Genomic DNA, 12869 nt, shown 5'->3' with positions numbered 1-12869 from the left:
ACACATGTGAGCTGAGCTTTTTGATTTTCTTAACGGGGCCGTCCTGCAGGCATTTAAGGGAACTCTGGAAAGATAACCCCCAATTTGTCCCTAATAGGAGCCAACTCGTTAGTGCTGGCCGTGTTTCTGTAAACTCTTCATTTTACTGTAATTGTCCAAATGGGAGTGGGAACCGAAAACAAATAATTCATCTGAAAGTGCATAAAACCCCCAGAAGCAGCAGATGAGAGAGGGCCAGAGTGGACGACTGTTTCCTGGCACTCTCAGCTGCATGTACATCTGCAGTGCAAGGCTCCAGCGTCCCCAACACACACACACACACACACACACTCCGCCGCATGTGTGTTTGCTCAGGTCACTTGATTGCCTTTCCTTCCTCTTTCTCTTTCCCACTAAAGACCCGCTGTCCTTCCTTCGACTCCGGGCGCCTCACTCAGCTCAGACTTTGTCCAAAAGCGCAAATGCAGCGTCATCATTGCAACGTGTAAAAAAAAAACAAAAAAACGCGAAATGCAAATTGGGCAGTTTATTTTTGTGTCACGATATCAGCGATTACATTATCCAGCAAACAAAATATTCCTTTTACACATGAATGGAAATTTGTTCAACGCCTTTAGATGCAAACGCCCGTCCGTAATTCAAAGTCAACATACTCGGTGATTGTTTGATGTGGATTTTTTCCAAGCCAACACTGGTATCCGATATTGGGCTGTCGTTGTGGCTGATAACCGATATTTGCTTATACCGATATTAAAAATACAAACTTTTGCAAAATGTATTTATCTTTGCTATAAAATCTTGTATTGTAGTTCTTCTATTTCCATTTGTACTCATAAGAAATGTTCAAAAAGGCAAATCTGAGGATATGACAAATGGGCACATAGCGACTAGGCCAGTACAGAAAAATATTGGTGCTAAATATTTGCTTTATTTTCAATATTTTACAGATATATGGGGAAACCCTCCGATATCACCGATAACTGATAAACTCTCCATAAACAGAATCATCGCATGTCATAGATGAGTTGATTTTACTTTGTATTTAAGTTTTAGTTTTATTGCAACATACTTTCAATTCGTAAATCTAGAAATATGAATATCAATTAATTATATCAAATTTGTGTTCCTTTTGTATTTAATTTGATGCAAACTTAACTACTACAACTAGTCTCAATGTTACTAACGCTCAAGTACTGACCATATAACACTCATATCTTCTCGAACATAATTGTGTTTGTATCTGGACGTTGTGCTAATCTAAATGCGGTGTGCCTTTTAATGGTGTTGAGAATGATGGCTTGTTCATGTGGAGCACGGGGCATGTGGGTGTGTGCATATGTCTGACTGTGTGCGACTCTAAAGCCCTGAGCTGCAGCCTGCTGTCTGGGCACAATGGTCCAGCCCGGGGCCTTGACTCCACAAAGAGGCCTTCTGAGAACCGCACCATCACAGATAGAGGAGGAGTCTGACCAAAGCATTGCCACGCTTAAGTGAACACAGATCTTCCCTCAATCCATCCGATATCACTTATAACTTTATTAATGAAAGCGTCATCGTTAAAGGGGAAGCGGCTCTCTCACTGCGGGGACGTTTCAGCCGCGTCACGGAGCACACACAGGAGGCAGTGATGTGATTCTTTCAGTATGAAACTTTATTTTTCCTTTGCTTTTGTGGGATGGAAAAATGATAAAAACTTACAGCTTAGGGACTTTTCATATAGGATAGGTCCGTGTTTTCTTTACATAATTACCATGAAAATAAAATTATAACAGTTTCTATGTGTCTTTGACAAAAGCTTAGACAGTGAAAATAAATTATCATAGCAATAATTATAACACCCAATATAACAACAATAATAAAGCAATTAAGTATTTATAAACACTGTATTTACTTATTTTTTTGTCTGTTTTATAATTGTTTGTATTAAAAACTGTGAACCTTGTGGCGTGTACAATCCAGCATGTGAAAGTAGCACTGGTTTATGGGTAATGTAGTCTTGGTCTGAATGGTTCAAACCGGGCTTTGAGGAGCCAGTGCAGGACCTATGTGTCTCACTTCTAATGACACGTGGTGAGGTGGAACAGCGTTCTCTCTCGGACCTCTCGTCAGTCTCCTGTTACAGGGTCAGGGAGAGGTGGTACCAAAGTGACTTAGTAAAATAAGCATAACTGTTACAAGTGTCTCCATTCACACACTCCTGTGGGCTGGTCACTGCAAGGGGATTTACTCTCCTCTGTCCAATAAGCTCTTCACAGAGTCCATAATGTCCAGACGTGACCTTAGTCCAACCACTGTACATGGCAATGCCCATGGCGTGTGAATGACCATGTGGATGTGAAGGTTCTCAGTGTGGCTCGGCCCAAACTGGCGAGCGATTGGAGTGGTGGGGGTGGCCGAATGAAGGGTGAATGGGCGTGGGTGTGGGCAGCATGTGTCCGGAGTGGCTGAAGGGGGGCAGGTGCCCCATATGGGTCATGTGGCTGGTAAGGCCGGGACCAGCTCCAAAGGGAGATGCTTTGTCTTGCATGCACTTGGACAACTCATCGAAACTATCTACCACTCGTTTGTTTCTCTTGGACTTGCTTGACATCTTTCGGTTGCGTGTCTGGATGCCTTCCTTCTTCATGGTCAGAGGCCTGTTGACCTGTGGAGAGCCGAACATTAGCTCAAGGCGAAGCACACAATAAAGCCACACACTGTAACATGGGTTGTATAAATCCTTCGTTCATCAAGTATCCTTTATTTAGGATGTTATCTGTAACCAAGCAATTTCAGACATATGCAAATATGCAGTTGGTTATAGTTTGTATAAGGAAAAAAATATGTTTTAAAATGGTATTTGTGTAAACTAGGTAAGTGTGTTTTTTGGATAGAACACACTTGGATAGTGTGAGCTTGTGTTATTTATAACAATCTGAAAATCTGACGAAATAGCATTTAATAGTGTGCTCTTCCAAACTAAAACATGTTTTTCAAAGCTAGTTTGATTGAAAAGCATCAGTTATAGTTCCCAACATTGGCCTTCACTTGGATTTGTTTATGGTAATCAGACATTATAATGTTGGCCAATTAATGCTATAAATATTAAGCAGCTGTTTAGCATTTATAGTCCCCATTCTGTTTTGAAGCAGGGGCGTGGTTTTGCTTTTGTCCAGTTTCAAACCCAACAGAGGGGACAATATGAATACATGAGGATGAGGGTCTGGCTGCTACTGAATGACCTGCTCAGACAAATCCTCATCAGTGTAACCGACGCCGTTACAGACCGTCCCACCCGCTGCCCCTCCAGGGAGTACCGCCTCCATTCAAACAACCATGCACTTTTAAAAACACTGGGCTCTGCCTCGCAGGACCTTCGCACTTCTATGCTCCTAAATCAATGAGAGCTGTCCGCCCACTGACCAGCTAACTACCAGTCGCTTTTCCATTTCGTGGCAAACTCTACTGGACTTACATTGTGCAGCTTGTAGTAAAGACCGCAGGCGTTGCACACCGGGTCCCCGTTGCCATTGCGCCTCCAGAGCGTGGTGGTGGTGGTTTGGCAGTTCGCGCAGCAGGTGCCTGCGCGTCTTGCGGCGGACTGCAAGAAAACGAGAAGAAGAAAAAGAGTGCGGTGAATAAATGACCCATTGAGTCTACGGAGAGGTCATATTCGACCTTGGAAAAAAACGGGGCTTGTACAGTGATTTACACACTGCATACACATCTATTACACATCTGTGCTGTAGGACCACTCGCAGAAATGCAAACTCTACAATCAAAATCAAAAAGTCTGAAGCTCTTCAATCTGTGTCGCGTGTGAGTCGCAGTGTTCAAATGTTGAGTCTAGAACGAGGGACTATTTACAACAGTGTTTTCACTAACGTTTAAATACAGGCCACCTAATTTATATCTAATCAATTAACACCCACAAGGATCTTTGCGTTGCCTTTTGCGGAGAAAAAACCACCGAGTTGCGTGAATGACTCCCGCGCGCCTCCATTCGCATCACGTCATAAGAAACATTTACAACAACCTCATTATTAAACATTTGAAACGGCGTGCGCTTTTTTTTTTTTTTTAAAGATACGTGATTAAACCGGTGCATATAAACCACGATCTGTGCGCGCCTTGCGACCAATACGGCCCAAAAACTCATAAATCCATGTTCTTTTTCCAATGACCGCCCTGAGCGCCCCGTGCCTCCGCCGCGGCTCCGGTCACTGTTGTGGTGGCCGCTCTGCAGAGTTTATATGTCACTGCGGCCAGAGAAACGCAGCGCGGCGGTGGAAGGCGGAAACAGCCGGGAGTCTGACTTCCTTATCTGGGGCGGACAGATATCCGGATAGGAAACAACTGGATGCCCCCCTTTGAACACTATAGTCTGAAAAACACTTGAGCTGAAAATGCAAAAAGGCGCACGGGCCCGAGCCGCTGGAAAAGAAAAAGAAAACCGTAGCGTTGCGGAGGATGGCGAGGTGCGGGAGGAGAACAGAACGTCTCATATCAGAGCTAATATCATAGAGTCGTGGTGTTGAGTGTGTGAAAAAGTGGGGGGGAACAGAATTATATGGAAAGGATGAAATCAAAACTAGAGGGCACGTGCTTGTATGGCAAATTAATTAAATAATGAAATAAAATGGCTTGAGTTTTGTTTAAAGTATAGGGCCCATTGCACCTATGGGCCTGTTTGAAATGTGCCTCCAGGTAAATCAATCCAAATGCAGACAAGTGAGTTTTCAATGTGGACAGGAACACTACACCCCCTCATTGCTTCCATTTATTCCTACTTGGTGTTAAGTAAAGCAGCATGGGCATTGGTATCAGCCTCAGTATCAGAAGTACCTGCAATAATGATAGCAGTAACAATGGCAATAGTGGCAGTATTTTAACAGGCCATGAAGGCGGATCGTTGGGGGTGAGAGGGACAAACAATTCCAGGAAGATCATAGGGAAAATATAACTTTCCTGGTATTGTGCTGCCGGCATCTGCTTTGTGCTCATATTTGGGAGACTTGACTGGGGGGTGGGGTTCGTTCAAGTGTTGGTTTTACACATGGACTCACCAGTCTGCGTTTGGGCTTTATGAGTGGTCTGTTCTGGCCGTTCATCTTGTGGTACAACCCACAGGCGTTGCACAGGTAGTGGCCCGTACCGTCCCGCCGCCACAGGGGAGTCGAGGTGGCGCCGCAGTTCACACACTCACGGCCCTCTGTGTAGAATTCAGGAGAGGGAGAGAAGAGGAACATTTATATAATTAAAAAGTTCACTGTGATGCACCAGATCAGACCATGAGCGACCTGATCACAAAACGTTTACAGTAATATAAGGGGATCCAAGTGTACAGTAGATACCTTCGTGTAAAAGGAGCAGAGAAGATGCTCAGAGGTGTTTGACAGGTAGAAAAGACCACCATCTATATACTTTATAAACTAAATAATGCTACATGTACGATGCGGTGCAGGCTTGAGCACTTTAACGGGATATAAATGTTTGTAATGACATGTTAATGGTGTGGTATCTTTGCTTTAACACCCATATTTAGCTTATGTGTAAATTCAATCAATTATAATGATAAGTGATTTTAAGAAATAACTCCAAATGCTTTTGAGGGTGTTGGAAAATGCATTAAGAAAGCCTCAACCAACACAACCTGCTCTCGTAGTTTCTATCCCATACAGGCCAAACCTGACTTCAAACAGCCTGTTGCTAAACCGACTGCTTCGTTTAATTCATGCATCTGTCCCTCCCCAGAGCCTCTCTCTCATTCTACCTGGTAACGCCAGAAACACCCGGAGTCCCACCCTCCCCACAAAGGAATCTGGCCTGCAAAACCCCAGCACCCTTTTAAATGCATCTCTTCCTACACTTCATCTCTTAAGCAACACGCCAAAACCACACTGTTCGAAATAAGGGCTTGTGTTTTAAATGCTCTATCATCAACACCACAATAGCTATTGCATCACTTTGATCAAATGAAAAGGTAACGCATTGATGTGGAGAAAGGTGTCTAAGTGGAAGCTGTGGAAAAAGGGTGTCTAAGAGGAACTACTGTAAGGATTCTATACTGACAACTGAAATGTCATTGTGGCATTTTGTCCAACAATCAGTCACTATTACTGGCTATGGACACTGGCCTTTGATAGATAAGAGGCGTTTTAATGGCCAAGCTGATATGTTTGTGTTAGTGACTTGGCCACAGCTCAGCCAGCTTCTTTTAAATGTCACAGTGTGCATTTCTTTGCCTTCAGTCACACTATCAGGCCTGTGCATTCCCCAGGTGTAATAAAACACACTCTTACAATGGGCCACCATTTTCATAATTACAAGAACACACACTGCAGGTTGTTAACAGGCTGTTCTGGTGGTCTGTGTATGTTCTTTTTTCCCTTCTTTTTTTCTAGTGCATTAATTCAATGGGAACAATGTAAGGAAATTACAAAGTCTTTACAAACTGAACTCAAAATGCCTCCATCACCCAGCATTCTCCCAACACACGCAATTGAACTTTTATAACCTAATTTCACACACACACAGAACTGTTGCACTGCATCAAAACGAAAACAATAACGCGCCTTTCTCTGTAAAGTTCTAAGAGTGAGATGATGATGTGAATGCAGAGAGCCAGGGCCATGCTTAAAAACACAAACAGCGGGACCCCTGTGCTTTGTTCGCGCCTCGATCGCGGTGGGCGGATGCGTGTCGTGATTTGTTCGCGTTGGAAGTACAGGATGCGGCAGAAGACGGGTCGTCGTGACTCCTTCGCGCAAAGGCCGTATTAAACAGAACACGAGCTTGGAGCAGGGAGCACGCACCCACTGCACTTCAAAAGAGCCAATTCCCGCGTTTCACAAAATGAAACTTAATTTTACGCATAGCCTGTGTTAAAATACGAAACCTTTTTTTTTAATAGCTTACCTGAATAAAAACAATGACAACTGTATTATTTTTCAAGAGCGTGACAACTTTCAAAGCAATTCATACACTCAAATTGTTTTCTTTTTGTACACATCTTATCCAAAAGGAAGAAATGCTCGACTAAATTATAGCTGAAGTAATAAACCTGTTGGCTAAAACAGATCTTATAAAGTATGAATAAGATCACACTTTACTTTATTGCAGGGATGAGGAAATAACGAGAGACTCACCTGAGCTTGACCGAGCTTTGCTTTTGCACTTGGGTGTGAAGCTCGAGGAGGACGCGCCGAGCAGGCCGCTGTGGTGGAACAGGCTGCCGCTGTACTCGTGTGTGGGAAGGGGGTACGCGGGATACGTGGGGATGGGGTGATGAGTGCCTCCAGTCTGGCTGTTCATGGGGGCTAGGCCGCCCCGTAGTGGGCTACAGCTCTCCATCTTCATGCCATCACCAAGTGGCATCTGGTATTTGAGTGAGTCCTTCTCATCCATGCGCGTGGAAGTGGGGGACGTCGGCCCTGGATCCGGAGACACGTCCTTAGGTGGAGTTGGGGGAAAGCTGTACAAGTGTGGACTTGAGTGGGATGCGGGTGTAAGAGACGAAACCGGGGTCGTACCAGCGCTACTGCTGCACGGGTAGCCTGAGCTGGTGGGGTGCAGGCCGGACTTGCTGAAGTGACTGACCGCCCATGCGTTGTGGTGGTGCGCCGCAGACAGAGCGGCTTTCCCCGGGTCCAGCCAGGGCAGTCCGGGGCTGTGGATAAGGTGCGGCCGACAGACCTGGTTACCAGTGAGCCGCGCTGCAAACATAAATAAAAAGACAAATAAATGGTTAACTCTTTGGACGAACAGAAAAAAAAATACCACAACTCTTACCTTTGATCTGGTATGATTTAGTAAAGTCGGACATTTAGTTTTTGCAGTTACAAACGAACTTCAGAGCAACTGATCTGTTTTAGTTGTACCGACGTCACCCTCACGCACTTTTGTTGTTGAATGGCCTCAGTAAAAAACACCTCTTCGGGGCGAAGCAGGTCCCGCTCTAAAGATGGTTATTAGTAATTTAACCGTTTTTGTTTTATATTCGGGAAGGAACTCTCTCTCTCTCTTTCTCGCTCTCTCCAGAAACTCCTGCCCCTAACAGAGAGGGTTACATGACTTCCTTTTCCTCTCGCTGTCATTTGCTAGAAATTCCTTTTAGGCTGTGTTTGTGGTAGTATGACAGGAGCTGTTAGGTTCTCAATGCAAACATGTGCATAGGTATAGTGGTATAGGCCAATACCGTATTTTTCCTGGCTGTACATATAGGCCTAGGCCTACTAAATATAAATTGTATAAATTACTATTTATATTTATTATGTCATACACGTATCAACAATGATAAACACGGGAGGCCTAAAGTATGGGCATATTTTAATTAATTAATTAATTAATTAATTAGGTCCATCTTACCGTGCGCCTGGCTGTAGGCTCTGGCCCTGGAGTTTGAATAGTAAGGATTCCCCGGAGAGTCCAAGTGGTTGAGAAACATGTCCACTTCGTCCTGGGGCAGTAGAGGTGTCATGGGCTCCATGTAGTTGTGGCCCAGACTGTGGTGGTGAGAATCGGGGTGCTGGCCGTTCAGTACGGCGTGATGGTGCGCCATCCACCGGGACTGGTCTGCCGCTGCGACCTCCATGTCTCAGTACTTTCCCTCAGAATGTCTTCAGATCCCTTTACCTCCAAATGGAAGCGAGATAGTCCTTAGGCTATAGAGAAACGTAAAGGTCCTGCGCTGTAGATGTAGAAGTTATGACATACAATCCTTAAACCGGTCGTTTCTCTCTCTGTCCTTTTAGACCTGCAACAGAATGAAAACACTTATCATTCGACAATTCATTCGGCTACTTTCTGTGCTTTGAAATACAATTATAATTTACAGACGCGTAAAACACATCTATTAACTAGTTTTAGCCTACTAAAGTTCGTGCGTAAACGTCTAGATGTGTCGTGAGAGGAAACACGCGTGTCTCTGTGCCTACCTGTTGCCGCAGCTGAGGCCAATTGTAGGCTTGGATATGTAACTCCTGATCCGTGCTTTCATTAATAAGATGTGGCGCAGACTGATGCGGCTGGCGCCAGTAAATTCCCATATCAAGCCACTGAGGGCGGGGCCTCAGTCTGAGCCAATCAGGTCAACCCTGTCGCAATTGGTTCGCTGCATCTCCACTTTGCTTCTTTCAATATCCATTTTTCTACACCATAAAAGCTTAAAGACTTATCAATCAGCAACATAATTTCTTAGGCTCTTTTTCAACCCACCTCACACTGAATGAGCATCGGTAACAGATAATCGGCTTTTTAAGTGAAGCTTATCAGGAGACGTGGGCAGACTTGACAGAGTGAAAAAGATCGTGTAGTAGGCCTATCCAAATGTGAGAAATAAAGATACAGATATTTAGATTTCGAGTTTGACAGTTACCCTACTTCAACTTCATATAGGGCAACATTTAAAATGGCTGTAGGCCGCTGCAACGATAGGTCTATTTGTTGATGCTCAACAATTCTAACTAATGATTGTAAGTGTTGGTTTTCGATGACTGCTGTGATGTAAATAAACAGCGTCTTCAACACTTCTAAAACCAACAGAGGAGGAGTCTATTTATGACCCCCAAATTGAGCCCATTGTTGGCTGCGCCTAATTGTCTTTAATTAGTAGAAAGACATTCCTCTTGTGAAAACAGTTGTTTTGTCTCGGGGACAGTCAAATCAAACAGTTTGCATACTAATGGCGCCTCTTACGTGATGGCACCGGGGTGGGTGCGAGGCCTGTGTCCCCTTTTAATGTAACTGTACCGCCAACTTAAAACAAACAAATGTTACAACATATATTTATACCCTAGGTTTGCTTTCAACAAATAAGCCTTTTTTGTATTTATAAAATTATTAACATAGAACAACATTATTGACAAAACATGAAATAGTGTTCTAGAAGTACCATAGGGTAATTGTGTGTTTTTCCACCGCTGTTGTTCACGCGTAAAAGGTTCAAATGTTGTTTAAAAAAATGGGGGGAAATGGCGTGCGTAAAGATGCCACGCAGAGTTGGCGCTTGTTTGTGTGTGACTCAGAATAATTGGAGGTGGGTCAGAGACTGGACTCTCCGACAGGGTGACGCCGGGGCCTGACATCACCTGCGTCACGTGGGGTTGATTTGGGGAATACGTTAGGTGTTACACCCACATACTTACAGGTAAGTTATATATAAAACTCTGTGTTAAAGTCATAACGTGAGCCTGTGATCTGGTGATATAAGCGCAGTACAACGGTGTGTCAGTCATCACGCGCTTATTGCCAAAAGGACACAAGGAGGATTGAGTTGAGGAGCAAAGATCAACAAATTAGTGCATAAGAGGCAGCCGAGCGGTGACACCGGGATAACTATAGGAGCACAGGTAGAAGCAACCTTAAAAAGCAATAAAACCAGTTAAAATATTTTCAAAAATATGTATATGTAATATAAGTTTTGATGACAAGTGCAGTGGCTTTTTATTTTGATGCCAAATATAACTGTAATAGACCCCCAAACTGTTATGCACATAGTGTTAGCAGGTACATTTTTAATTTTTGGATAAAAAAAGAGATATTTAACGTGTCAAAGATGCAAGCAACAATATGAGCTTTCCATGTTTGGGAGGGAGGTCAGTGTCTGAGTGTGAAGGGCTGCTGCATGCTCTTTGTTGGTTGCCTGTTTGCCAGATGGATTACTCAGCAGGATTTAGCTGTGTGTAATTCATACCTTCATTTATCCCATTTGTATTTGCAATAGATAAAACAAAAATATTGCTGTGTGGCAAGGGTAGGGTGAGGGGGGATGGTTTCTTCCCTCTGCTTTTTTCAAGGGCACAGCTGTATTGTTTTATGATAAGGGTGCCATACCAAAGATGAGGAGGTTTCAGAACTGTGCGTAACTGCAGCTGATAATGAACAAGATCATCATTCTGATCTATTCTGTTATTAAATGGGGTCGGTTTTATACCTGTTAGTTTCACTTGGGCATGGCCATCCATCAATACTGCGTGGAGGTGTGTGACTAGTGAATGAGAGACTATTGAGGCTTTGGAGGATCAGCTAAAGGATGACACAAACCAGTTCAAGCATTATTGCCCCTTTTACTAACGGCTAATTAGATCCAGTAGAGGCAATGGGAGCTTTATGGACCCAACATCCCCAGACACACAAGGGTCTGGATGTCTGACAACACCACTCATTCCTGGCTACACGATTTATTATAATTCTAATAATATTTGAAAACAGCTGGCTTTTGCAGCCACATTTCCCATAACAAACTTTACATTGGTTTGCGGGAAAACAAAGATGAAGCTCAACGTGCATGGCCAATATAACATTTTAATGTCAACATTTCTAAATGTAAAAAATGTGAATATATTTTTTCTGAATTCATTTTTGTCTTGAATCTATTATATACATTCTTACATAGGGTATACTTTTATGTGCAGGTAACCAGATGAAATAGCATGTCTAAACCTAGGCTACAGTGTCAGTAGACCCTCGGTCGCCCCTGCTTCGGCTTCTCTATTGTACTGGTGTGATTGCTCATTCTGCTGATGAAAGAGGTCTGCTCAAAGTCATTATGCATTTTAAAGCGTGTCAATTGAATACTTTGTTCTCACTAATATCACGCTGATGATACACTAATCCATTTTGCGATCGACCCTTTTTCAGGAATAGAGCACCTTGCCCACGGCGACCTTAAATCGCTGCTGTGCAGGGGCTGTTTTAGTGTAGCTCGGGGATTATACATTTGTAATATAATCCTCCGTCACTGGTGAATACAAAGACATAAACGGATAAATGTTTGCAAATACAGTTTATTCTCAACGTAATTCACACGTCTCATGAATCAATGACCATACCATATAGAATTAAGCACCGCATCAAAAATTTAAGCCTTATATTTACGCGCCATATATAATTCACAGAATCGTTTAAATGTTCTGTTCCACGCGGTACAGTAACCAAGCCAATGGTTTAGCTTTCTCACGTAAGTGTACTTAAACCCACAAAAGAGACATCGTTTTACGCACAGATTATTTGTAATTATAAACGTTAATCAAACGATGAAATATGTTGTTGGCGCCATGAGATATTATGTCTGTAATATGAATGACTTACCTGCTTTCTGAGCCGAGTTGATGCGCTGCCTTTCAAACCAATGATCCTTCGGTCCAGTCGATGCACTCATCTATTATTCCGGGTCCTTAAATAATAAAAAGCGAATAGGCTGCAACCACGACAGGTTTAAGAGCAACTGAAAAGGGCAAACCGAGACACCAGAGTCGAAACGCACAATGCAGCGCGTCCAGTCTCACTCTGCTGTGCGCGCCTGCTGCCCTCACTGAAGCTCTCTGTGGATTTGTGCACAAACTTCTGCGGCTCCATGAGCAGGGCTGAAGGACAGTGTGTACACGTAATGGCACGTCAGCCCACACCCTCGCTTCCGGGTCCCACTTGGTCCCGAAATGCGCATTCATCTTCATACAACTTAAATTTGAACTGACACTCACATACACTCACATACACACATACATATTTTAGTTATCCTGCAATTCTTCATGAATGCTACACCTTTGATGATTGTCGGTTAAATATTTTTGTTTATTGTATTTTTCCATTATAATATAGGTTCCAATTAGATTATGTCATGGGAGTATTTATTACTATTATTATTATTATGAGTATTTATTAGTATTTTTTCTGCTGCAAAAGACTTTCACGAAATGGCATTGTGCAGTATGTAAACAGAGCGTAGAACGAGCTAGAACGCAGTTTTACACAGAACTTCTTATTACATTTATCTATTAAAATGTGTGCAGATTGTTTGCTCGCTTCTGAGCTGCACAAAGTCCTAAATGACGTAATGAGATGTTGTTGTTGTTGTTGTTGTTGTTGTTGTTGTTGTTTTATGGCGGTTG

The 12869-nt window shown here is 43.2% G+C and overlaps 1 protein-coding gene across 3 annotated transcripts; it reads right to left on the bottom strand.

Annotated features, from left to right (window-relative positions):
- Window positions 1-1628: 1628 nt before the first annotated feature.
- On the bottom strand, window positions 1629-12265 carry gata2a (GATA binding protein 2a). 3 transcript variants are annotated; one of them, XM_072451688.1, is made up of 6 exons: window positions 12070-12265; window positions 8347-8734; window positions 7120-7694; window positions 5046-5195; window positions 3455-3580; window positions 1629-2644 (listed from the first exon to the last, which is right to left on the bottom strand). In XM_072451688.1, exons 2-6 carry the CDS (start codon window positions 8570-8572, stop codon window positions 2345-2347), a joined length of 1377 nt encoding a protein of 458 aa, XP_072307789.1. In that variant the 5' UTR covers window positions 8573-8734; window positions 12070-12265; the 3' UTR covers window positions 1629-2344. The 3 variants fall into 3 exon arrangements, with proteins under 3 accessions (XP_072307789.1, XP_072307788.1, XP_072307790.1); XM_072451687.1 differs by lacking the exon at window positions 12070-12265 and adding an exon at window positions 8916-9057; XM_072451689.1 differs by lacking the exon at window positions 12070-12265 and adding an exon at window positions 8916-9057 and having other exon boundaries at window positions 5046-5191; window positions 7128-7694.
- Between the last annotated feature and the right edge of the window lie 604 nt (window positions 12266-12869).

Source organism: Eucyclogobius newberryi, unplaced genomic scaffold (genome assembly GCF_026437365.1).
Source record: "Eucyclogobius newberryi isolate DKJ021-1_F unplaced genomic scaffold, fEucNew1.0.hap1 SCAF_19, whole genome shotgun sequence".
NCBI classification, from domain to species: Eukaryota; Metazoa; Chordata; class Actinopteri; order Gobiiformes; family Gobiidae; genus Eucyclogobius; species Eucyclogobius newberryi.
This window is presented reverse-complemented; position numbering and strand designations above follow the sequence as displayed.

Excerpts from the sequence above, each read along its gene's own strand:
- gata2a (XM_072451688.1), bottom strand. The coding sequence starts at position 8,572 with ATGGAGGTCGCAGCGGCAGACCAGTCCCGGTGGATGGCGCACCATCAC. Across the intron at positions 7,695-8,346 it reads AGCCTACAGCCAGGCGCACG|CGCGGCTCACTGGTAACCAG; the intron begins GTAAGATGGACC and ends TTATGTTTGCAG. Across the intron at positions 5,196-7,119 it reads GGTCAAGCTCAGGTGAGTCT|ACAGAGGGCCGTGAGTGTGT; the intron begins CTCGTTATTTCC and ends CCTGAATTCTAC.